Below are 27,015 nucleotides of genomic sequence, written 5' to 3'. Positions count from 1 at the left end.
CCGGCGGCGCGCGGACCTGCCTCGCGCGAGCACAGCCCGCCCGGCGCATCCGGTCACGTGGTCGCGCGCGGGGGTTGCGTTTCCCGGCCCGGCGGGTGCGGAAGAAGCGGCCGCCTGTGCGGAGGCGACGATGCGCGTCAAGGTGCTGAGCCGCAACCCCGACGACTACGTCCGTGAGACGAAGCTGGACCTGCAGCGCGGTGAGCGCGGCACCAGGGCGGGGCCCGGCCCGGCTCGGCTGCCCGGCAGGGCCGAGGGCAACGGCGGGGAGGCCGGCAGGCAGGCCGGCAGGCAGGCGCTGGGGTGTCAGCCGGCCCTGGCCAGCAGAGCTGCCCGCGGGGGCAGGCTGCCAGCCCGCTGCGAGCCGCGCGGGCCCCGGCAGGCCGCTGGCTTCCCTCTCCCTCTGCCCGGTCGGAGGCGGTAACGGCCGGCGCGCGCATGCGCTCGCGCGGCGCTGCCGTGAGGTGCCGTGAGGCGCCGGTGGGGCCTTGGGACGCTGGGCTGGGCGGGCGGACCCTTCTCGCCGTCCGTTGAGTTCCGCTGCCCGCCGGCAGGCCCGCGGCTGTCGGCGCCAGGCGGCGGTGTGCGTGCGGTGGCCCTCGGCGGGCCTCGGGGCTAAGTCGCCGTTCCGGTACACCGGGGTTGCCCGTAGTAATCTTGCAGTTAACACTGTTCCTTTCCTGTTACATTTCACCCCATTTCTTCCTTATCCTTTTTTAAAAACTAGCGAAAACCCTGTAGATGTTTCACATTTTTAGATGCAGCAGCTCTAGCCTGGTAGGTGGGATGATGACTGTCCGTGTTCCATTCTGCTCATCCTCTGTAGAGCTGACCTTACACAGTCGTGTGGTTTCACCTCTATAACATCACAGAAATGAGGTTTAGTTTCCACCTAGTGTCAGGAATAAGTCTGTAAAATGGCCACCTTTTGTCAGAAAGAGCAGGAGTAAAACTCTGGGCATCTTGGATGCACTAAATCAAACTAATTTGAGCACAACAGTAGATCTGTATTAAATTGCATATGTTTAATTTGTTTGAATTAGAGGTAGGTGGCTATGTTGTGCGAAGTAGTACCATAACTAACCTTTTTCTAGTTAATTGTGGTTATATACTTATAACATGGAAAAATATTATTGAAGTTACCCACTGAGACAGTAGCTGAATACATCTTAATTTTCTAAGTGGGATTTGCGTGCAAGATGTTAAATTCTCTGTCATGTTATGGAGTGATACCCAACTCCATTTGTTGAGAGATTTTAGAGGTTTTGATATGCATTAAATAGTCTTTGGAAACTAGTAGACTGAACCAAGTATCAATTCTTAATGAACGATCTGTTGTCTGTTGCTCTGCTGACTTTTCAACCTTTTTGCATGAAATGCAATGAAAGAGACAAAAAAAGAGAAGCACAATGTCAGTATCCGCTGTCTTTCTCATCTTACTGTAAGATGTATCTATGCAGGCAGATGCAGAGAGAGCCTTGCTTGAAGTTCGCGGTAAACACTCCCGCCTGGGAAACCAGCTAATGTTAGCAGAGGACCTAGCTAATGAAACCAGTGAGTCTCATTTCAGAGCCAGGGCCAGCTTGCAACTGGCTTACTGGGAAGGGAGCTAGGTTGCCTCTCTTTGTGCATGTCCATGTAGCTGTGTCCTTTCTGTGTATGTTAGAGTTTAGTGGCAGGAGATTGGTAGTGTGGGTGGTTGTTTCGTTTTTTTTTTTATCTTTGTGGTTGTTGAATTGGTTATTTTTTATAATAGTTGCAAAATATCTGCAATTTCCAGTTTGTGTGTATTCATTATCTTCCCTTGAAAAGGATACCACAAAATTTCAGTTATTTCAGACTCTATTAACTTCACACTTAAGTGGGCATACTAGTGATCCCATGGAACAATTTCAAAACAGTAGGAATGGAAAAAATCTTACTGTTGCAGAAAATTCTCCCATGGCAGGAAAATTAAAGAGAAAAGATTCAGAATTCAACTTGCTGTGAACTACACTACATAGCATGGGATTTTAATGTGTGTTTTGCTCTTACTGTAGTTCCAAGAAACTATGACCCGACATTGCATCCATTTGAGGTTCCACGAGAGTACACAAGAGCTCTTAATGCAACAAAGCTAGAACGTGTGTTTGCAAAACCCTTTCTTACCTCACTTGATGGACACAGAGATGGAGTTAATTGTATGGCCAAACATCCAAAGAGTTTGTCTACAGTGCTGTCTGGAGCTTGTGATGGAGAGGTAAGCTGCATTTGCAAACCACAACAAACAAGGTGCCCTTCTTCCTTCTTCTCTTTTTTCTTTTTTTCTCTTTTGTATGTTTTTTTTTAAATTATTAATTATTTTATTTTTAAATACCCCCTGCCTACCTTTCTTTTGTGTCTTGGTTTAGCATGATACCCTATCTTCTCTCAGAAGGTGCGACTTACCCAGTTTGGGGCAGTGTTTCTCAAACTGCAAGTTGTAATCTCCCAGCACACAAAGGCAGTAGCTTTCAGCTATTCAGCTGTGAGCAGAGTGTGTGACATTCAGTTCCTCAGGATGGAGCAGTGAATGTTAATGTTTACAGTCCAGTGTGATTGTTTTTTGCTGCCTACATGATCCCCTTCCTCCCCTTGAAGAAGTTAGGATGCTGCAGACTAAGAAGATTACATAAAGTCAAATGAGCCAGGGGGAAGGGGAACAGAACCAAAAACTTTTTTGAATAATAATTTATCATATTGCCTAAAAAATACTAACCTGTATTTGTTAGGTTATTTTACATAAATACTACAAATAGCAAGCAAGGGCACTTTAATCTGAGTCAGCTGCAGAAAAAAATTGGCTTTTTTCTGTCTTCTCTGTCCTCTCTCACTCCTACATTGTTCATTGGATAGTACTTGTATATTTTAAAGGTGTCTTCTGGGTAGCTGGTTGCTTTCTGCTTTTTATAGAAGGTGCGTATGTCATGCACTAGTTAGTAACATAACTAGTTACTAGTTAGTAAGGGAGATTAACGTTTTCAGAGAGGAGGGAAATACATTTATAGGAAATGTTGGCCAGATTTCTTTCCCGATGATAGAACAAGTAAAACACATACAAATATAAAAGCTGACCTCCATTTCTTTGTTGTTGTTTTTTAAATGGCTCCAAATGCTTTGAAACCAAAACCTCTGTGAGAGGTGCACATCTATATAAAATGTAGTAAGCAGCAGGACTGAAAATGCTCCATTAGTTCCAGAGGCTATTTCCTTGTGCTTTTCTCTTCAGAAGGGTGTGTTTTTGCTAAAATTATCACTGCTGCTATCTTTTAGCCAGAATAGTTCAAAAATAGGGGAATGCAAAAATACGGTAAGTATACAGCTTGGGTGCAGGGAGGCGGTAAGAAGGAAAGAGCTGCCTGTTTGAATGGTTTTTTGCAAGAAGAAAGTAATAGTTTTTTTAACATTACAAAAAATTTGGCCAGTGTTCAAGCCAGCTGTTGCATTTTGTTTTAAGTGTGATGTCTTGCACTTAAATTTTGAACTGCAATTGTGGGCTATAGAAAACTTAAATAACAACAGAATGCTTTTCTGTTTTTAACAGGTTAAAATTTGGAACTTGACCAAGCGACAGTGTGTTCGTACTATACAAGCCCATGAAGGCTTTGTTCGAGGCATGTGTGCTCGTTTCTGTGGTACATCATTCTTTACTGTGAGTATAATGTGTCATCTTAGTACAGTGAAGCAGTACAGAGTGCCTGTTTACCATCTGTTTTCCAGTGAGCAACTTACTCTCTGCCATACAATATTTAAATATTACATAATATTTATTAAATAAACTTATTAAATTTGTCAGTAAACCTGACAATTCTATTTCTGATGAATTTTTTTTTTTATGCCGTGATATGGATGTTATTCAAGACTATGAAAGGGATAAACAGCAGAAAATTACTACTGGATGGTTAGCTAACTAAAAGTGGAGTAAACTAGTTTTCATTAAAGTAGTAGATAGATTATGTTCATTGAAAGATGTACAAACATTAAAAAGTAACCATTTGCATATACTATGATTAAAGATAAGCTGGTTCTATGTTAATTAAGCTGTATTAACATATATCAATTGCAACTGAATCAGTTGCATGGAAACCATCTGGAAATAGTATGTCTTACTGTTTGTATTAACACAGTTTAAGATGATACAATAAAAATAATTGATTTTGAAGACTAGAGTGTCCTGAGGGTTTGCTTCTTTTGAGCAGTGCATAGAAGAGCAGTTTTCACTACATATATTTATCTTTTCTGAAGTACATACCAGGTCATGAGGATAGCAGTTAAATGTTTTTTTGCTATGACTTCCCTTGCATCCTAAATGATTCCAAATTAGAATTCCCTGTTGGCAATCCTTCTGCCTGAAAATGGATATGGGGAAGAAGAAACAGTAATAGCTTCCTCTCCTGACAGCACTAAACATATATAGCTAACATTTTTTTGGCCAGTTTACCTGATCCAAGCCACTGCACAGCCACGCAAAAGCTTGTGCTGGCAGAGTGCAAGTGGTGGCATGGCATTAGGAATGGGCAACTGGAGCAACTGAGGTGGAAAGTGCTTGTTAATGGTTTACAAGCTCATTAAAATGACTTCCAGAAGATAATTTGCAGTTTAAGGTGCCATTTGATTAAGAATCACAAAAAGTAGCCTAGAAAAACAGTCATAGAGTTCTAGCTCATATTCTTCCTATTTGGCCCTGCAAGTATCTCTTTTGGAAACTGGAAAAGATTCATGGATCGAGGTGAGGACAGTTGACCAGGCGAAGGAAAGGTGGTGGTGGGGGAAACAGTGACAAACAGGAAATCAGTTGCCACCTTTCACAAGCAGGCAGATCCCCAGACAGTCTCTGAGCAGCGGCCACTTTGGAAGTCAGCCCCTGCCTCCCCTTTCTTCTTCCATTGCCCCAGTTTTTATTGCTGAGCTGGATGTTATATGGTATGGAATGCTCCTTCTGCCTATTTGGGTCATCAGTTGCACCTTTGTCCCCTCCCAGTCTACTGCCCACACCTGGCCTGTTGGCTGGTGGGGGTGGTTGGCAGGGATGGTGACTGACAGAGTGTGTGTGGGGAAATGCCTTGACACTGTGCAAGCACTGCTCAGCAGTAGCCAAGACATTGGTGCCTTATCAGCACTGTTTTAATCACAGATCCAAAACACAGTGCCATATGGACAGCTATGAAGAATGTTAACTCCGTTCCAGCCAGCGAGGTACATGTACCTTCTCAGTTTCTAGTGAAATATTATGACAAGGAGAACTAATCTTCAGCTTGGAGGTGGAAAAAGGAACAGTGAAGGCAGGAGAGAGCACTTCTGTGTATGTCATAGACCATTCTCTTTTGAAAGGCTGCCTGTACTTGATTGCAAAGCACACCTAGTAAAATAAACAGAATGCAGTTATGTAAAACTGTACATGCTTTCTCCAATGTTTCCAGGTTGGTGATGACAAAACTGTGAAGCAGTGGAAAATGGAGAGCCCAGAATATGGAGAAGAAGAACCTATTCATACAATTATTGGAAAGGTAGTAAATCTCAGTTTTGATTTTTCTCACATCTCTTCTTTTGATTTAAGTTTGAACTGATTCTTATCTTGCTTCTGGAGGAGAGAGAAATGGTTTGATATAACCTGTTATCAAATGGGTTGTAAGGCGATGGCATCAAATTTTATAATGGCGTTTTAAAAATATCTTCACATTTTTATTGCATTTATTTTACATTTAACCAATAAGGAATATCTCAAATGCTATCAGAGACTGCTTAGATCTGTCTCTAGTAATCATCCCTTTCCTGCAAACTGGACAGATCTTTCTGTAGTCTCTTTGTCTTCAGATGTGTGTTGTCAGTGCTTAGTTGCATTGAATAACTTTCTTCCCTTGTCAATACCTCACAGCCTTTCAATACAAAATTGTAACTTTATATCTTTTTGACAAAAGCAGACTAAAAATACATACTTCAGCACTTGCAATTTATGATAAGCATATTTTAAGAACAACATTAAATGCTTTTTATAAATAGTTTGAAACTCCTTGATTATTGTAATGCCTGTGGAATCTGTTCAGGTCCCTATTGAAAATTTGTAGTTGTACCCTTTAAAGTCAGCTAGGACTTTTAAGTGGGCTTCTGATGCTGACTCCGTTGTAAATTAACAAGAAATGTGTGCACGTTAAGTCTGTACACAGAAAGCTAGTCTATTGTGTAAGGGTGCATCTGATAAGACCTGGTTTCTGGTAGCAGTGGTGACTTGGTTTTCAGTAATATAGATGAATAAAACATGACAGACTCAATATGCATTGAGTTTGTTGACCTTTTTGTAACAGAACATACTTGCATATTTATGTACGCAATTGGTTTTGTAAATTGTTTTGGTTGAGTTTTTTTGCTTTTCCTTTTAAAGACAGTGTATACAGGAATTGATCACCACTGGAAGGAAGCTGTTTTTGCCACCTGTGGCCATCAAGTGGACATTTGGGATGAGCAAAGGACAAGTCCCATGTGTTCTCTGACATGGGGTTTTGATAGCATAAGCAGTGTAAAATTTAATCCCATTGAGGTAATGTTTCTGTTATATATTCTAAATCAATGTTTTTCTTGGTCAGTATAAAATCTTAAACTCTATTAACACCATCTTTAAAGGCTTTTTGCAAATTTAGATTTTGATACATGTTTTAACATAATATTTAGGGAGGTGTATACATATACTTTTATGGCTATGTTGTTTTGGAATGTAGTACCACTTACTTTCATCTTCTTATCTTTTGTCTCTGTTAGTGGGGAGGAGCAGAACGAAAAGTAGGGTGATCTCTGTTCTGCCCACAGCAATACATGTCCTGTACCTCACTCATACAACGTAGCTGTTACGTGGCTGTGGAGATCTCATCTGTTCCAGTACTGTACTCCCTGTGACCAAAACTCCCCCTCCCTATGGCAAAGCAATTGCATTCAGTCTTTTACAGCACTTCCTATATATCTCTTGGCTGGGCTGTGTTCATAGATGAAATGTTTCCGAGGAATTGCTTGTTACTTTGGAAGTAGAGATGACTTGGTGGATCCTGAATTTTACAGGGGAAGCTATTTAAAATGTTTGTGCTGAAAAATTAGCTGCACAGAAAGAATGATGAATAATTTCCTTGACTGAAAAAGCAGCCATTTGACTACCAGCTTTGTGAAATAGCTTAAATATCTAGTGTAAGCTATTAGTTTTTAACCATACTCTAGAAGTGTTTAGAAGACCATACACACTGGTTTTGTTGGTTTCTTTTTTTAGACATACCTTTTGGGAAGCTGTGCTTCTGACAGAAATATTGTGCTATATGATATCAGAAAATCAACTCCATTAAAGAAGGTAATATTTTTCTTTTTAACAGAAGCTTATAGCACTAATAATCATACTAAATATGTAAATAGTCTGTAACTGTTGATGATAAAGGGAAGCTCTGAACTGTGAGTTCACTGAGGTTTCATCATCTAATTTTGAGTCTTGTAACAGAGTTTGAATTAATGTTGGGATTTAAACCATGTAGAGTTAGCAGGGCCCTTTTCTGCATTCAAATGGGCTGTCATGCTCACTCTGTTGTAATTCTTGATAAAGTGCCTGACCTGACAGCAATTTCACAGTAAGGACTTTATGTTCCTATATTGCATTCTGTCTGTGTATGTGTGATTTTTTTTCTTTTTTTTTTTTTCTTCTCCTTGCCAGAAGGAAACAAGGTAATTTTAAGGCATTTTCTTTCTACCATTGGAGAATCTTGCTCTACAGCTGAAAAGGTTTTCTTCTTTTGCGTGGAGATAAACCCTTCCCTATGCACCTAGTATAAACACTTAGAAATCCTTTGCAGTGAAATCAACATTGTATTTATATGTAGAATTTACCAGTGACGTGAAGATTCCTATTTATTTTTAAGAGAATGTGTACTTATTTAAAACAAGAAACTAGTAATTCATACACACATATTAACCTTGATCAGTTTCAGTGGTTTTGAGCCCTAGAACTACCTTAACAATTTTCTTTTTGAGATACAATATTCTGGCTTGTGAATATACACTTAAGTGTCCTTCTGGTATGTTACGTAATGTCTGTAACAACACTGGTCTGATATATGCTAGAACACTCTAACGGTTCTTAACTTAGTTACAAAATAGGAGTGTTGTTGGCATTACAGTATTTCTTTCCCTGTGCCCCAGCAATTTTTAATTAAGTTTCATTTGGGTGACTGAGTGCTTATAAAAAGTCAGTGATGCCAGCTGGAGACCTGAATGTCAGAGTGAATGCAGCCAGTGCCGTAGATCTGCAGTTACAAGTTAAAAGGATGTAGTTTGAGCCTTTGTGAACTGTTTGAGTCTAACAGAATTTTACATATACACATATACTAAATAATAAAAAATATACGCACATGTATACACATGTATATGTGTATCTCATGTAGTAAGCAGCATGCTTAGGTGCATTTCTTGCTGTAGGAGTGGCACATTGATGAATACTTTCTTGCATCTGTGGGTGCAGTCTGGGTTTCCTGCTTGGGATAGGGATGATTTTTCTGTGGAGGCCTGGGCTGGATGTCCATTTCCACATTGAGAGCTAAGAGATCTGTAACTCCCAAGAGAAGGGTGCTGCTTAGTAGATCTACCTTACCTCTGTGTGGGCACTGGCTTCTAGCACTTCTGTGTTCCTGGTGTTTGGTCAGCAAAGCAGCTCACACACTGCCCCAAATCAGAACTCAGTGGGAGTCACTTCCTTAATAGAAATAGAGTACAATCTTCCACATCATGAAGCAGTAGCTCCCTTGCCTGTTTGTCCTGTCTGTGATTTTCAAAGTCTTAAGTTTCAAAGAGGGATGGATAAGATGGTGAGGTGCTGCCTAAGTGCAAAGTAAGACCTAGTCTAAAAAGGCTGGGAAAAGATGAAGGGAAGCACTGCTGCTGCATAACAAGGGGAAGATGTTTTAATGGAAGTTGGTACACTTTAGAAATGTGTTCTTCGTTCTTATGCAACATGTGGGATCACAGAAAAGCTTAGTGTGTTTTAAAGATCAGCTTTAGCATTTAAACAGCTGTTGGGACTGTGTTGTCTATTGCTTGTAACATTCTTAGCTGTTCATCTCGACCAAATACCTTGTAGGTAGTAGAGGAGGACAGATTAATTATTTGTATTTTGTGTTAATCTCAAAATCTCTGGGCTGACAGTCTTTGTAATCAAGTGCTCACAGTTAAAATAACTAAACCAAGACAGCCAAGTCTTCAGGGACTTCACAACTTTGACTTGTCTCAATAAGGATTTTTTTCTTATGAAATGACTAAGTGTATCTAGAATTGATTTAAAAATGGTGTCAGAAGATGGCTCTGCTACAGATTTAGATCGTTCTGAAAAGCCATTATTAATGTATTTACAGCAACTTAAATCACTTCCAGCCCAGGTTGCATTACATGGTTGTTACTGAATATAATGCTAGAACTGTACAGAGAATCCTTTTCTTAGGCGCTGTCTTAATTCTGAATGCCACTGCTGAAATAAACTAAAGGCGTGTAAATTTCAGGGAAGAAACAGTGAAGCAAGATGCTGAGCATTGACTTTGACCAAACCTGGCCCCTTTTGAAAGAGATGGATTTTTCAGCAGTATTAGAGTTATATTTCATGACATGAAATTTATTATACATATAATGTTTTAACATTAATCGTATACTCATTTTGTAGCAGCTGAAAAACTTGGGCAGGGAAGAATAAAGAACCCTCTTTATTAGCTTGCCAGGTATGTGCAAGGTTTATTACTAGAAGGACAATATTGAAATCTGAGCAAATTCTGGTTGTCATGTTACTGTAAATACAGGGCCTTTCCATGGCCTATGCTTTCACTAAAATCTATTTTTAAAGTAGAGATCGCTTTAGACATCTGATGATTACATTCAGGTGTGGATGCATGTAGTTTCTGAAAATGAGTATTTTGCAGTGCAAACTTGATATTGAACAGGATAGTGTCACCTAGGAAATGAGGACTTCCAGAGAATGAGAATCATGGGAATATGCACACATAAAATCACAGTCTCTTTTTAGGGGGGGATAGGTAGATGTCATCACTATTAACTTTGAGATTGTGTTCATTATTGTAAAAGTTATATGTATGTAAATTTATGGTGTTTGGTATAGTAAGTTGAGAACAAAAATGAGTTTGGAGTACCATAGTGTTATCCAAATGTCAGGATTTTGCAGTAGGATTGTGGCTGGCCTGGAGCATTGTGGAAAATCCTTTTTAGAGATGTTCAGTTTGTTAATAAGTTGCTCTGTAATTATACAGCTACTTTGTATCAGGCATACCACTTGGGATTTATTTAAATACAATGGTTGAAAGCTCCTCCAAGACTCTGCGGAAACCAAAGTTTTTTGTGTTGTATGGGGTGTCAGATGACCTCCTCCCTGCCTGCCCTTCTCCCACAGGGGCCTGGCTGTTACTGCCATAGCTATTCCCCAAGGCGACGGCATCCGACATACAGCTTCTTAAGGCCTCTTGTCTAGTCTGCTGTTAGCAAAGCAGAAGGGTCTCACTAGGCTGTCATCAGCTGCCTTCCTCCTGCTTCAAGGCAAACTGGCCTCTTTGTAGCTGTACGCTTACTAGCAGCAAAGAAATCTTATGAATGTGTAGCAAATGATTCACTGATAATACGGTGATAGTGGTGAGCAGGTAACAACACAGTAACTTCTAAATGCGTTGCTTGGTACCTCAGCGAGAAATGGCAACTGTCCTGGAGAATTTATGAACTGCAATTTCGGAGATAAAATAGTGAAAGGATAGTAATAACTGGGAGAACATCAAAATACTATAATTGCTTTGCAAATGCTGGTTCACAGCGTCAGTTAATGCCTATATCCCTTGAAATAACCATTTAATTAGGTGTGTTTATAGATGACTTAACTAAAGGTTCCTGTAAACATGATGAAGTGAAATTTTTCAGAAGTTGCAGGTTTACATGTTGACGACTAACGTGTTTACATGTTAAATGACCACTTAGAAGAATTTACTTCTAAGGTGACTTACAGAGGAAAGTGTAATTGCTGTGTAGCACAAAGCAGTGAGCATATGATGAAGGACAGGAAGTGCCTGAGTTCTAATTCTAAGGAAACATTCTGTTGTGTCACTGTACCTCTGCCATAATTCTGCATCTAAAAGGTGCTTGTCTCGTATAGGTATAGCAATTTTTGAACTATAGTGAGTCTTTTACTGCCTATAACAAGGTATCAATGTGTAAATAATCTTTCAGGTTATCTTGAACATGAGAACAAATACACTGTGTTGGAACCCCATGGAAGCTTTCATTTTTACTGCAGCAAATGAAGATTACAAGTGAGTGTGACCTTGCTTTTTCATAATCCTGCTAGTTATATGTTTAATCTGTATCTTGGTGATTTATCATGCTAAAGTAAGTTTTTAAAGAACTTCTTAAATGCTAAATTTGAATCACTTAAGTAATAGTGTAGAGAATTATAGTCACTAATTTAAAAAAAAAAGAAAAAAGAAAAAAGAATTGATAGTAGATTGCCTCTTTCTGTATTTCAGTAACTAGGGGGAGGGAAACAGTGTAACAGAAAAAATGCAGCTGAACCAATGCAAGTGTAACTTGCAACAGCACCTGGAAAATAAGTACTATTGGTCCAGTTTGAGGCAATATCAGTGTTTTATTTTCTTGCCAGCTCTTGTAAAGCTTGATATATTGTACCGATCAGCTATTTTGATGAGAACACTTCTTAAAAAAACCACCAAAACCCTACAAAACCTAATCTTTTGTGAAACAGCTCCAGATAGTGTAATACTTATCCTTTCAATGCCTTAGAGCAATTTTTTACTTTTGAACAATACTATTCATGTGAACACACCTAATCTGATACTGAAAAGGCTGTCTGTTCAAAACTAGGCCACTGCAAAATCTGCTCCATATCTTTTTTTCCAGGAAGTCAGTGATCTAACAATAGATCACTGTTTTCTTCTAGAAGATAAGAATTCTATCACTTACCTTAGGGCTGTTTTTTCCAAGGAAATGGGATATGGCCCAGACCTTAAAAGTGGGTGTTGTATCTAATGTACTGCTTTTCACTTATTTTGGTTATAGTATGGTAAAGCTACCAGGCTACCTGACTACCAAATCTGTTTGTTTACATGGGGTTTTTTGTTTGTTTGTTTTGTTTTTTCCCTTCTTGCTAAACTAAAAGTGGTAGCTGTTACTGTCAGGGCAACTGTCCCGTGAGCTAAAGCAGTTTCTGTTTGCCATTACACTCATATCAACAATGCACATGCAAGTGTTAGCTGATTATATGGAGTAGTGGTTTTGAATATCATGCTAGCACGCTTTTTCTTGAGGCATTTAAAGGAAAAAGCAATAGTTGCCAGTAAGATAGTGAGCAAGAGACACTGAATTAATTCAAGTTATGCATTCATCTGCAGCAGATCTTAATATAGTAGTTCTGCTAAACAGTGTATCTTAAACGGGTTTCAGTAAATGCTTTGCCTGTAAAGCATCTTTGCTTATTGGCACTGGACAAATTAACGATCTGCTCAGTTGTTATGCCTTGCTGTGTATCAGTGGGCTTGTTGATTCAAAGGGAGTACAGGTAGACCTCACCTGAGCTTTGAAGTGCTTAAGAGCAAACCAGCTGTGGTCCAGCAGTTGCATGTTTATTTTTAATGTAATGCTTTTCTACAGATAGTGTGCTCTGCTGAACCAGTATCTCCATATGTTGAAGAATCAGGCTTTCTTTGGACTCTTACATTGTCTGGCCTATAGGCAGTTGGGCAGTGGGAAAGGGTGCCAACCAAATGAGAACTTCATAGTAGACTGAATTACTAAGAGTTCCCAATATCTAGAATCCTTGCAGTGTTGATAGGCTTGCCATAATGATGCGGAGATGCTTGTCCAAGTTTGGGTTGTATACTTGTATCTGAAGACGGAGTAAAGGAGGACAGTGTGGTGGCTGGAGAAATAGGGTTGGTCAGTGAACAGGTGGTGAAGGGAATAGTCGAGACTCTGTTATTTGACAGTGAGCAAGAAACCTGGATCTGATCCAGTAACTAAAGCCTCTGGTGAATAAACTTTTTCCAAGCCCTAAACAATGCCTCATTCTTTCTTTTCATGTGTTATGAGCAGTTTTGAAGAGTTCCCTCTGCAGTATGGGTCTATGCTGAAGTGTGGTTTATGTGTAATTAAAGTAGATGTTCAGCAAAAATGTACTATTTACTTAGGAGTTGTTAAGGTATTAAGCTGTTGGTGTATTTATTTTAAAGCTTATATACTTTTGATATGCGCTTTCTTGAATCACCTGTGATGGTGCATATGGATCACGTGTCTGCTGTTCTTGATGTGGATTACTCACCCACTGGGAAAGAATTTGTCTCTGCCAGCTTTGATAAGTCTGTCCGCATTTTTCCTGTAGACAAAGGTCACAGCAGGTGAGTGACTTTACACTGTTTTCTCTTCCTGTTGTTCATTCCAGTGACCTCCCTCCCTAGCCCTCAAAATTCTTATTTCATTCATTAACGTCTTCATTGGGGCATTCATTTCCTGTGAATACTGGTCATGTAGTTGGCAGATAATTCTGGAGTATGTATTAGAGTAAAACTTCTGCTTAATGGGTAGCAGTATTTATGCAGTTTTGGATTAAAATTGCAGTGGATTATTGCTCTTGGGTGTACTTAGTTGTATTTTTCCAAGATGATTCCCATCTTATTTCCCTCTGTATATGTATTTTTAATGTTTTTAGGTCACTTTGTACTATATCTGTCACCACTTAAGTTTGCAGTGCCCTACACCATTGTAGCATTTTGTTTTCTAGGGATGGCTTCATCCTATATGCGTGATTGCTAAAGACATTACTTGAAAAGCATTGTTGTATGAATTCCTGAGGATCAGTTTGGGACACTTTTGTGATCCATTTCAGTACACTTATTACCTTTTGTTCATATTTTGTTAACCAGGTTTTGATTCATGTGACAATGCTTTGAATACAAGTCACTTTAAATTAGTTTCTCATGTAAGATTTCATGAGGCAGTGTATTAAATATTTTGCTGACATTCAGATTGGATCTACAGTGTCTCCATTATTATTTTTTTTTATGTTCAGTTTGATGAAAATTGAAACAAGTTATCAGATCTGTCTGGTATTATTTGTTTTTCATAAACCTACCTTCATTATTCTCTGTTGTCAGTTCTTCCTCTTTTTTTTCTTAACTTTATTTTACTTCTAGTTGCCTTCCGCTCTCCAACCTCGCCCCCCTAAAAAGTTCCTACTAGGTCAAGTTCTAGGTGGTTTGAGGAGTGGAAATGTTGAAATATTGATTGATAGAAGAGTATATTTTTATATTGATTGATGCAGTTATGTATGCATTATTTAACATAACTGTTTGTATGGTCCTATAATGCTCCTACATTAAAGATTGAGAGGGACTGTTTACCTTTTCTTTTATAGCAAAACTACAGGTAGTTTTCATTTTCTTCCTGTTTTGCAATAGTATTTTAAATATAATCGGGTAGTGGAGTTCCTTTGTGGGTTTGCTTTGATTTTTTTAATTCTTGCATTATTAAACGATATGGTTAGTAGCTCCTGTGTGCTACAGACTTTCCTTTCTATGGAATAGTAATGTTCACAAAAGTGGTGGTATGCAAAATTAAAATACATCACTGAGGGGAAGTTTGCAGACCCCATAATGCAGCAGTAAAAGGCTTTATTCCACACTATAGCAGATTGTTGCCAAGGCCTATGGAATTTTCCTTTTTGTCCCCCCTTTTTTTTTTCCCCTCTTCTGTGTGATGGCCATAAATCTAGTGAGGAGCAGCCTTATAAATGAAGAACTAGCCTCATATAAGCTGACTAGAGCATTCTGGGACAATTCAAATTCTTCAGAAGCTGGGCATTTTCAGAATTGCAGTTTATATTAATCCCATGGAATCGAGAAAAGTCTCCAAATGAAAGATGTGATTCCACTTGGAAAACTGAGAGGGCAGTTAAGAGCATCTATAAAGAAGAATTCTGATGGTGTTCCAGTTTTGACTTTTGATCTCCTTCCAATCTGAAGAACTTCTAACTTCTATTGCCTTCTATTTTATTTTAAAATGAAAATTTAAATTAGGAAATTCATTACTCATAAGAAATAACATTTGTTATGAAGTGGATTAAATTTAGTACATTCTTGGTAAACAGAACTGGTTGTCTGTGTGAATTTTTTAAATGACAGATCGAGGTTATTTGGCCATGTTTTGTGTTTTTCCTTTCCCTGAGAATGATAATAAGTTGTGCTGATAGCAACAGGAGGTGCAAAGGCTGAAAATTCAGAGTAAGGAAAGAAAAAGTACTTAGTTACCCAGAGGTGGGTAGAGAAAAGGTTTGTTGTTAGGCCAAATAGTAAGATGAAAGTAAACATAGAAATGCTTATGGAAATGCATATGTGCATACACACTATTAAACATCAGCATCAGCTGATGTGAGTATTAATGTTTTCTGAACATACTTGTGCTCAGTCTTCCACATGGTTGTTCTTGTTGAGCATCACTTGAGTGTGAATTACAAGAGGTGGTTAAGCTTAGTAATGCTTATTTAAGGTGATACATTGATGACTTCTGTTTTTCTTGCAACACCTCCATCTCAACCCCTGGCCGGTTTTTCCATGGCTCTTAAATAGATGTTGTTTCCATATTCCCTTTCCATTAGTACTTGGATTTTACTTGTAAAAATAACTAAGTAACTTGTAAAAATAGTTGCCAGAAAGGTGTACTTAGTCCTATATTTTTATAGCAGAAATAAAATAATAACTGTATGAATAATATTGTTCTGCTTGTTTGGTACATACTTAATGAGAATTAGATAAGAGATTCATTTAAATAGTTTTTTAAATGTAACATAGAAAAACTCAACAGGTGCAAGCACTTGTTAAGCAGGAGTCTGATCAGCAGAAACTAAATGTAGTTAAAGCTTTAATAGCCTCACTGCTCTTCTGAATCCTTTTCTAGTTACTAGCTGACACTTACTGAGTTCTTGTTTGCAGGACTGGATACTTTTCTTTCAGTTTTTAGGGTTTTAAAATTTTTCTTGGGAGTCCTTTAGACAATGATAAGGCAGTCTATGTTTGAGGAAAGGAGGGGAATTACCATGAAGAGTAGCCAGCCTACTGCCGTGTCATAAATGGACAGCTGGAGGTGTTTATTTTCTCTTTTCTTTCTTGTTCATAATGGTGGTGCCAGATTCCTTGGCATCCATTCTTCTGCAGTCCCATTCTGTAATGCTTAAACTGTGTTACAGCATATTAATGAAAATTATTTGGGGGATGGTATGCATATCATATTGTATATCCATGGCATATTTTGCAAAAAATTATTCTTTAGCTATTTACTGTAATTTCTATGAAAGCACTTAATTAAAAAGCATCTTATCCTAGGTGATCCTTTATCAGTCTAACCATCACACTTCATTTGAATCTATATATAAATTTAAGATCAGCGCAGCATTTAAAAAATGTCAGGTTTTTGTGGTTTTTTTAAACAGAAAATAAGTTTTGTCTTGAACAGGATGTTTTCTGCTATTTGAGAGGTAATGTTGGTGGGAAAAGTGATAGATCTTTTAAAAATGTTTTTCTGCTTTAGGGAGGTGTATCATACAAAACGAATGCAGCATGTCATCACTGTAAAATGGACTTCAGATAACAAATATATTTTGTGTGGCTCAGATGAGATGAATATTCGTCTGTGGAAAGCTAATGCTTCTGAAAAACTGGGAGTGGTAAGTTGGATTTTGTTTTTTTGATATCACAAGATTTGTTTTATTTTTATTACAACTAGTTAGCCTATTCAACTTAAAAATGTGTTTCTAGAGGGAAAATGTAAAATTATAGTTTGACTTTTGTCTTTAATTTGAAAACTGTTATGTGCAGTATAGCTCATTGCATTTACTGCAGCTTATAATAATAAAATTACATCCCTCGTTATTGATACACAAGGTGACTTTTTTTGTGTGTGTCTTGTTTAATGTTACCAATAATCATCAGTTCTGACTAAACTAGATTATTTTACCTGGGTGCTACAGGTGAACGCATCCCTTTACACCAGAGGAAAAAGCAATGAAGTCATTCTCCTGGAGCTTAGGCTTACTACTTTTAAAAATTTTGACTGGCATGCGACTGCTTCTTATGCAGTTCATACTGTGATAAGCATATGCATTGTAAAATAGACCATTTGCACCAATGCATAACTGAGATTGTCATTAACCTATATAACTCTCAGATACTAAGTGGGCAAACCAGTGTGGTGTCTGAAGTCCATTTCATTCAACGTAAGTCTGGTTGAAGTGTTCCTAGTAGGAACAGCATCAGTCTAATTAGATGCATCTTTTTGGCTGCGCTTGTTCACATGTTTATGTACAGACAAAGCCAGAATGTTCTGTTATAGTTACCACTTGCCTATATTTGCCTCCACAGTTGTATTAAAGTATTGAATGACTTCGGAGAGTGAATTTGATGCTTTGTCTGCTGGGAGTAATTCATTTATCTACCTTATATATTGCTACAGTATTTTGGAGGTGCTTATATTGCTTTTTCTGAGCCCATCAGCATAGTTGTCTCAATGCTTGGAATTTTTTTCTGCTTTATCTTGTGGAAGATTGAGGGGGAAGGAGAGGGAAGCTGTAATTCAGGGAAGAGTGTTGTACGGTTAAGAGGATGGATGTATCGCGTAGTTATGTCTAGGGCTGCTTGTGGTTACTTGAAGCTCCATCAAGTTACAGTATCTACATAGGAGGGAAGGGGAGCGCGGCTCAGACAGGTGGCAGGCGAACCGGAGCTGTAGGAGTACTTAGGGCTACAGTGCAGAATGGGGTAATTCATGGGCTGTTCGCTCTGAAGCACTGGGTATGGAGTAGCACAGCTAAAACAACGTGTGTATCTTTAGCCGTGGCCCACCATAGGTATTTGGAAGTCCTGTTATTTTTCTCATCTTTGTTGTAGAGCTATAGAGGAAAAAACCCCGCAACTTTGTAGCCTGTGCAGTATTTGTGGTTAAAAACTACTATTTAAGTTGAATTTATTTGATGGAATATCTCTTCTTTTGTTGAGGATGCCGGAGGTTTTTTTTCTGTTCTGAACTGGTACTTGGGATTTTACTATGTAGTGCTTCAGTCAAACATCTAAGTATCAGTCCCATGCTTGCTAATTTTAAGACTCCACAAAGCTCATTAAAGACTTGACTTTTTCATTCAGCTTTTATGTTGAATTTGCTTAGAAAGTCCAGTGTTGAGCAGAAGTATTACCTGTTTTCCTGTTTTATCTATATGCTCATGGCAGTGCCCTTTTCACCTGGTTTTACAGTATTAACTGAAAGTTTCTCTCTTTTTTTCACAATATTCTTAGTGAGAGAGCATGTGGTCTCTCTCTAAGATGATGTTCTATAACGATTGTGTGGTATTTTTGACATGCATCTTTACTCTGCCCTTTGTGTGAAGGATAAGTGGGTAAAAATAATGTTGAGAATACATTTTCATATAGAATGATTCCTAATACATTCAATTGTAACCAGAAAATTCACTTTATAGAATACTAGGTGGCATTGGCTCCTCTTCTTATGAAAAAGTAAGGGTACTTGGCTCTGCAAAGTCATAGGCAATCCCAACTACTCCTGCAATGTAGAAATATTACATACCAAAAGGACAAATTAGTTATTGTTTAAGTATTCAAAATGGAGAGTGGTAAATGACATTCTGCTTTTTTCTGTAGTATTTGCATTGGTGAAAACTGAGCATGGATGGGCCTAGAAAAGGCACTACCAGTTATGACTGTTGGGTATTGGATATAGTCTGAACATTAATACTCATGTTTCTTGACCGGATGGCAAATCCTGTATAAAATAGCCCCTTTTCCTTTTTTGTTGTTGTTTTTTTCCTCCTGTGTTGTTACATTGCTGCTGCTTGACATGCCTCTTGAGGCTGTGCCTGTGAATCAGTTCTGCTGTTGTGGGACAATACAGGTGCAGCTTTTGTAGCATGCACGGGTTCAGGGTTTGTAAGAATTTCTGTCAAAGCTCTTAGGCTGTCAGCTCCCAAGAGAACTAAGTCAATAGCGATCTATAACACACAGGTCAAGTGGCATGTGTTTTCTTGTTTTTTTGGGGTGGTTTTTGTTTGTTTGTTGGAATTGTGGTTTAGGTTTTTTGTTTGGTGTTGGTTTTTTCACTGTCAGAAATGAATATCATTTCATCGTTTAGAATACAAAACTTGCCATCCTATCTTAAAAAAAGCACCTGCCAACCTCAGAAGACATCTTAGGGAGGCAAAATTATTTAGAAATACAAGAACTTACAAGAGATGTAGTGAATTACGTAGAAAAACTGCTTGCATATCACATGGATGATGCTAATGAACTTGTAAAGAATTATAAGAATAGAAAATGTTTTACATCCCTATATCTTGTGCGGAAATATGTTCAAGCATGATGCTGTGGAAGCCTTGAATTTCACAAGACAGAGTGTGGATATTGAATTAGTAACTGTCCAAAGCTGCTATAGTTGTTAAAGTTTGTTGGTGGCAGGGTGTGTGTGTGGTTTGTTTTGTTTGTTTTTTTTTAAAGGACTATGAAATTTTGTATTTCAGATTTTTAGAGGGTAATTCTTGCTAATAGGACTTAAGAGTGTAATCTTTATGGCTTATCACATTCTTGGATACGCCTTGGAAATGTTGCTTGGATTCAGGCAACTGTGCCGATCCTTGTTCGATCCAACCTGGTAGTTCCTGTGATTCTTAATGTTTCAACTGTTAACGACTATTTACCAGGTTCCACTGTTTTTTGTTGGTACCTGCTCCTTTTTTAGGGATTGGTGTTCTTATCTTCATAGACATATGCTTGCTCATTTTATAAATGTCCAGTTCTTCCACAGTCTGTAGCTATTTTTTGAACTTTTCAAATATTCAAAACTGAACATTCAGTAATTCTGTCGGAAGTGTCAAAATATGTCTTAAATGCTTAGTTGCTTGGTCTGCTATTTTTCTTTGCCAAGAAGATTTGATTGAATGACTCATCCAAAGGTCACTGTATTTCTGATATAATGCTAACATCTTGTAATACATTGTATTTTAAGATGGATATTTTTGGGGTGGGGATGGATGGATGGAAACCAGCATCCTGAAAGAGAAAGAAAAATGGTAATGAAACATTTTTTTCTTTGGTGAGTACTTAGCCTTACTTGTTTTTAGCGTTGCTGGGTTCCCAGGAAATTATAGTGAATGTATAGTACTTATGTTGTGACTGATGAACATTTATCCAGTTGGAAAGTTGTACTTTCTGAACTGTGGCTGCCCTAGCAGTCATCTGTTCTGACATGCATGTTTCTTTTTCTTTTTAATGTATTTGGCATCACACTCATTATTCAAAATCAGTGAAACATTAAAGTAAGAATAAAAGTCTGGAGGAGCCAGGGGCATGCTGTCTCTCCACTCTGCTGACAGTTAAGTCTCTGTGGCTTTTACGTGGGTGTAACAAAACCCAAATCTCTCTGAGTTACTGCAGAAGTTGTTTTAAAATAATTTGCAATGTTTAGGTTTTTAATAAAAACTGATTAAATAATAATGATGATTAAAGAGAACTTAACAAGTGTTATTTTTAAAGCAGTAAACATCTAACTCTGCATGTCCAGAAGCAAAAGACTCAAACAAGACTTTCAAGATACTGCAGACTGTACATAAAATTACATTTAAGTATGTTTGAAGCTTTTTGTGCCTGCGTTCTTGGAGAGGTTTGTGATTTCTGAAGAGGTAAACGACTTCAGTGTTTGAGGAGAAGAGGAAAACAGAGCCTCATCTGAGTGAAAAGGCTAGAAAAGCAGCAGTAATAGAGTAGGTTTCAGTTACTAGACTAGAATTAATCCAATTAATATGAAGAAAGGGTATAGACTGGGGTTTTTGGATTGTAGTGAAAGCAATGAACCATCAGTAAAACTTCCTGTTCTTCAATCTATTGACACGTTATAAAGAAGCCTACACCTGCAGTTCTTAGAGTGCAAGTGCATAGTAACTTTACTTCTGTAAACAACAGCTGTAACATTTGGTACTGTTACATTTCCAAAGTAGATGGGAATGAGAACAGAGCACTGGACAATTGAAGAAGAAAACTTTCTGCTTGGGAATGATTTGTATTTCAGTAAGTGTAAAACTGGTGTGAGGAGTGAGTGTAGCAGTAGTGGAGCATAGGTTTGCTGCTTTCTTACAAGATGCAGAAATAACAGCTTTTGAGTAAGGCCTGAAAAATCTAGGAGAAAGTGCAGTTACAAGTCCTGTTTTTGATCTAGCAAAGTGCATTAGCAGGAGTGCATCAAAACTATCCAATTATATGCCCTTTCAGTCTGTTTGTAGTATACAGTTCCATTTTGTGAGATAAGGCTGATAACAAGCACTACCAGATACTGTGTGACATGGCATTCTCTTTGTAGTGATTTTGTGTTTGTGATTCCACACACATGTAACTTCATCCTTTTAGCTATGATTTTGTGCTCTACATCTACATTACCTTTCTTGTGTTGTCATCGATTTAAATGTAAAGAAGCTGAAGTTTTTGGTCCAAGGAAACGATGAATAATAAACTTTGTGCAATAAATTTAGAAAGGTGTTTTCAGCAAAGCAATGGAAAAAACGTTAAATAAAGACAAGCTATGGTGTAGAAAACTGCTGGGATATGTTTGCATTCTAAAAATATGTTGCATCTGTGCTCTGTCTGCCTTAACCTAGAAGGGTGACCTGGACAGGATAGATAAACAGCCATTTCATATTCTTATGCTGAATTACAGGTGTCTAATAGTGCGGAGTTTTAAATACTGCACAGTACAAATACAGCCCTCTTTAAAAGGAAAATTTTTTGTTAAAGGTGATTTTAGCTCTTCAGTCAGGGCTCTGGCAAAATGCTTGCCTTCCTTCTGCTTCAATGGGAAAAATAACCAGCCTCTATCATTTGGAGGCAGGAGAGAGACATAGGCAGTTTACTTGAGGACACATTTTCTTATTGCTGACAACTTGATTGCATTTTAGAGTTCTTTTTCCCCCTATTTCACTCTAGATATTTGCTGTGGAGTGGCACAAATCAGCTGTCTTTCTGCCACATAATTTCTGTTTCCCTCATACAGGAAAGAAGTTGCACATTCACTTTTAGAATGTATGCGAAAAGGGTTATACTTAATTTTGAGCCTGTCTTCCACTCGTGATGTCATATAAATACTAACACATTGTAGTGTGTTCTGGTGTCTCTGTAAACAAGATTTTTAATCCTGGTAATTGTGCTGTTTATAGCATCTTCTCCAGTTCAAAACAGAATGGGAAGTAATACTGTTTTCTTCAGCTGTTTACACTGACCTTTATAAAATCACTTGCAAGAGAGAGGCTGGAATTCAGTGCATTATTGCAGTTTGCGTTCTTAGCTATCTGCTGTCTCTCATAAATAGGCAGAAACTTGTCATTACTTCAGAATTTTCTTTTACTATCATGTAGATAAAGGTGTGCTTGGCACAGCCTGGTATATGGGGTGTTAGCATTCAGTAGCTAGACAGAAAGTCACTGCCTACATGTCTTTCTGTATAATACCACATAAAAATAGAATCAGGCTCAAACATAACCACCTCTTAATCTGTATTAATTTTTTAAATAAGATATTCTGGATGTATCTTTAATTTACAGATTTACCTCTTGCCTGCAGAATCGTCAAGGTTATGCTAAATCGACAGCAATTTGCTCTTCTTAAATTAAAGGAAAATAATTTCATTTAATTAAAATAAAAGCTATTTAATTTGTATTATGTTAGCAGTTTTCTGCAGAGTAGGAACACCTGGGATTTATTGAGAGTGAACCAGCTACTCATCTTGGCTCACTGGAAGGAATTTCAGTAAAGGGCTGGGGGAGGTAGTTTTAGTGAGTTAAGATCATAAAATTTACTCACTTGCAATGTGAGACGTCATGACAAGTATAAATAAAGCAGAAGTATTTGTTTTTTACGAATAAGAGGGTATGACAAAACAGAGATTAAGAGCATTATGTATGCGATGCCTAAATAAGAATTTTTTGAGTAATTGAGCAACTCTGCATTTGGTACCTGGTTTCTTTATTGTTCCAAAGGAGAAACTCCTTTGCCATATGTTTTAGTAATACTTGCTTTCAAACCATTGATAGTATTTCAGGCCAAAAATACCTGAGTGTGATATTTACTTTTTCAGGATTTAAATATTCTAACAGAAATCACTTCAAGAAGTGACCTCTAGAGTGGAGAAGAAATAGCCATTGCTGGTTTAAAAGGGGGAAAAAAGCAGGCTTTGTGATAATGTAGGTGGAATTTCCAAATCCTGGTATGTGTAATAAAGTTGTGGGGTTTGTTACTGCTTTTTTCCTTTTCTTGTCAGTGTCTGAAACTCAGGTTCTGTTTTTTTCTTGAGAAAGTGAGAAATTAGTGAAACTGAGTCATTTGGAAAGCTGAATAAATAGAAGTTGCCCGAACTATTAATTTGCTTTTAGTACTTCAGGTGCAGGTAGTAGTGGATGAAATAAAGGTGGGATGGCAAAACACTTGTGCCACTGCTTGTTTGAAAATATGAAGGGTTGTAAGATGTCTGAAATCTTGGAGTTACAGAGTGTATTTTGGGTGGGAAGGTAGGAAGAAGAGGATAGGATTATCCTCTGTTCATATTTTAATATTCAACAGATTTTCTGTTTATGTGAAAGCTCACTAGTCTGAAATGCAGCTGAAATTCCCAGAGATCTGAGCAAATCCAAAGTACATAAACTGATATATGCCCTTGTGAAGCAGTGCATGCTTTAAACAAAAATACAGCACAATTTTTTTTTTTCCTTTTGATAATTAAGCATTAAGACCTAAGGAAACATGCCTGGTAAAAAAATAAAATAAAATAAAAATCCTCTGTAGGTTAGCCTTCAGGAAAAGGCATTTCTCACTTCAGTGGTGTTAATGGTGACTCAGACATAATTTTAAACATGGATGAAACTGAAGTGTTTTGTGGTAATAGTAGCTCACCTGTATTTCAGGTGTTTGTGGTACTAAGATGTTTTTAGCTGCATGATGAAAGTTGAAATTCGGTGTGTGCCATGTAGTTAAGGTAATTCTTGAAATCTGGTAGGTGCACTGTGCTTGCTAATGGATAAAAGTGCTGGGTAAGATTTAGGCCACCTAAAGAGCTGTGTGTAAAGCTGTTCATGAAGACAATTCATTTATAGTATTTGTACTTACACTGGGTGGTGATTAAAATGTCTGCAAATCTTTGTTTCACAGCAAAAGTTGATCGTGATTATAGGTTAGGAAAGCAGGCGGACTCTGATCAAAGAGGTTTTACTGTCAGCTATATGTATTCTCCTTTTTCTACAGCATATTAAAACCTGGTTTTCAGGGAGTAAATTCAGTTGCTTCACTGAACTTCGAAACTGTGATAATGTTTTGTGTCTTGTCTCTTTCCGCCCCCCCGCCCCAGCTTGCACCACGTGAGAAGGCAGCTATGAATTACAATCAGAAGCTGAAGGAGAAGTTCCGGTATCACCCACAGATCAGACGGATCGCTCAACACCGTCACTTGCCTAAAAGTATATTTTGCCAAATCAAAGAGCAGCGTATCATGAGAGAGGCTCGTCGGCGAAAGTATGTCTTCATCTTCTGGCTTTGTTTTCTCTTGATCTTAATAAAATGCATCACTGCTCTGCTGTAGCAGCAGTGTATGGGAGTGGTAGAGCTAGTGTGTGGGAGGAATGAGTATGAGCTACTTTCAACATCTGAATAAGTGATCATGAACTACTGGATTGATTAATATTTGATTATAAGGAAAATACAGACAAGTGCCAGTATTGGTGAGGACTGGCTGCTTCCCAAAAGTACAGTGAAGAAATGGAAGTAAATACCATGTTGGAAGGAGCCACAATACTGTTAAGCATGACATGATGCAACAATGCAGTAGAAACAGAACGGGCTGTTTTGGTGTGTGTGGGGGTTTTTTGGGGTTTGGTTTGGGTTTTTGTGTGTTTACATTTAGGGTTTTTTTTTAATGCCAAGCTCCAGGATGAATGTTTTCTGTCACCTGGGTCATTGCCATATTGGAATTTCTAGGAGCAGAAGGTGGCATACTTTGCTGTAGCCATTAAATTAACAGTAAAACGAAAAAGGGGAAAAAGGGGTGGGTTTCAGTCATCTTTCTCAGCTGAAAGCCTCTACAGACTTGAGCAGCAAATCCTGTTGACATGAAAACCAAGTAAGCTGAGCTTCCAAGAAAAGGCTCAGTTTGAAACTTTTCTGAATTAGCCAATGTAAAAATTATTTTTCAAAGGGACAAGCCTTCTTCTCAAAGGAGGAAGTACACTGCTTTCAATTAATAAAAGCAGAGCAATTCTTCATTTTTTTAAATTACTTTTTTTAGTTGTAGGATATCTCCATTAGTAGCTCGAGGAGGAAGCTAGTATTTGTTAGATCTTTGTGCTAACTACTGAACTCCATGTTTTCTTGGTTTTTGTTTCTAGGGAACTGAATCGTCGTAAGCACAGCAAACCAGGATCTGTGCCGCTTGTGTCAGAGAGGAAGAAACATATTGTAGCAGTAGTGAAATAATTGTTTTCACATGTAGAAAATGTCACAATAAAAGAAAATGTCACAATTGAATTGAATCCACTGTACAAAATTTGATGGATGCTGGTAAGACAGCATATGGCTCCAGAAATGTGGCTTTTATTTTGAGTATATGCATACTCTGATTTCTCAAGTCGTCTGCTTTGGGCAGTTGTAAGAATTGGCCCTGTAATCCTTTATTGCCATTTGCCTGTCTATTACTGGCCCAATGCTGTGTGTTGCGGTGGAGTTTGACCCTTTTGATGGAAAGTGGAAGATATCTGTAATTCCAGTCCTATTCCTTGGTACCACTACTACAAAATAAGGATGAATTAGATTCAGATTTGTCAAAGGCAAAAAAACTTGGTTCTGTGTAGACTTATAAAATCAGTTGTCCTTATGCTGGTTTTCTTGGGTTTTGGCTTTTTGGTGTTTTTTTTTAATAAACAAATCTAATAAAGTAAACAAGTGACCTTAAGGCAATGGACTCTAGATCTTGATTATTCCAACTGACAAATATACTGCATTATACTTATTACAGTACAATATATTATTTTTCTTTTATCCAAAAGGAATTCAACAGGATTCTTGGACATCTGTAAACATATTTTTAGTTTTGTTCTGTTGCCTTAACTATTTTTATATGACTTGACAAAACTTCAGACTGTTGAAGTTGCTAATTTTAATGACATAGTTAAGCTAAAGAAAAAAGATACTTATTTAAAACTTCTAAAATCTGGATGCAAAATGACGTAAACTGTATAAGCCAGAGAAACTTCTTTACATGAGACTTATAAGGCTTCTATTTTAAGTTTATGTAAGACAAATAAAAGCTTCACTTTTCACAAGGTACCTGTAGCCCGAAATTCTTTTACTTTTCGGGAAATGCTCTGATTCTCTTCCAGTGGGATAAACTTATCTTTTTTCTGAAGATATTAAGGTGATCAGAGAACTATGCTGGAGTTCAACTAGGCCTTCTAGGCTGAAGGCTTGTCTTGCAGAAATATGAGACCTGTAATAACCATAATGTTGCTTAAGATGTTCCATACAAAAGGATTTTTTAAGCCTTTCCACTACTATGCAGTCTGTAACTACACTCCCTCCTACCCTGAGTTTATGAAAAAAAAAACCAACAAAAAACCAAAAAAACCCCAACCACAAACCTCTATTAGAGTAAACTTTATAGTTTAACTTTTTTTTAATCTGGAAATTGAGCACTTTGAGCACTTGCCTTCATATAGCATCCTGTTTATCTATTGATGCTAACAGCCATATGCATTTCTAGTTCTTACTCTTTCACTTGTCTTTTTCAGCACTGCTTAGGCAAGATTCCTGGATCGTCATGGCAAAATTATGGCTGTTTGGTGTTAAGAGGCCATAATTATCTCGTACTGTCTGGATGACTTACCTTACAGGGTTGATGCAGGAA

At 38.0% G+C, this 27,015-nt stretch overlaps 1 protein-coding gene across 1 annotated transcript; it reads left to right on the top strand.

Moving 5' to 3' along the window:
• Positions 1-41: 41 nt before the first annotated feature.
• Positions 42-26,438, top strand: DCAF13 (DDB1 and CUL4 associated factor 13). The gene is made up of 11 exons (XM_056332230.1): positions 42-200; positions 2,040-2,239; positions 3,563-3,670; positions 5,439-5,525; positions 6,398-6,553; positions 7,268-7,345; positions 11,251-11,333; positions 13,266-13,430; positions 16,615-16,750; positions 24,469-24,632; positions 25,502-26,438. Exons 1-11 carry the CDS (start codon positions 131-133, stop codon positions 25,587-25,589), a joined length of 1,335 nt encoding a protein of 444 aa, XP_056188205.1. The 5' UTR covers positions 42-130; the 3' UTR covers positions 25,590-26,438.
• The last annotated feature ends 577 nt before the right edge of the window (positions 26,439-27,015 follow it).

Source organism: Falco biarmicus, chromosome 3, assembly GCF_023638135.1.
Source record: "Falco biarmicus isolate bFalBia1 chromosome 3, bFalBia1.pri, whole genome shotgun sequence".
Taxonomy (NCBI): Eukaryota; Metazoa; Chordata; class Aves; order Falconiformes; family Falconidae; genus Falco; species Falco biarmicus.
This window is presented reverse-complemented; position numbering and strand designations above follow the sequence as displayed.

Bases quoted from the DNA above. Each gene is read 5' to 3' on its own strand.
- DCAF13 (XM_056332230.1), top strand. From the start codon at position 131: ATGCGCGTCAAGGTGCTGAGCCGCAACCCCGACGACTACGTCCGTGAG. The intron at 2,240-3,562 runs GTAAGCTGCATT...TGTTTTTAACAG, and splicing joins CTGGAGCTTGTGATGGAGAG to GTTAAAATTTGGAACTTGAC. The intron at 6,554-7,267 runs GTAATGTTTCTG...TTCTTTTTTTAG, and splicing joins TAAAATTTAATCCCATTGAG to ACATACCTTTTGGGAAGCTG.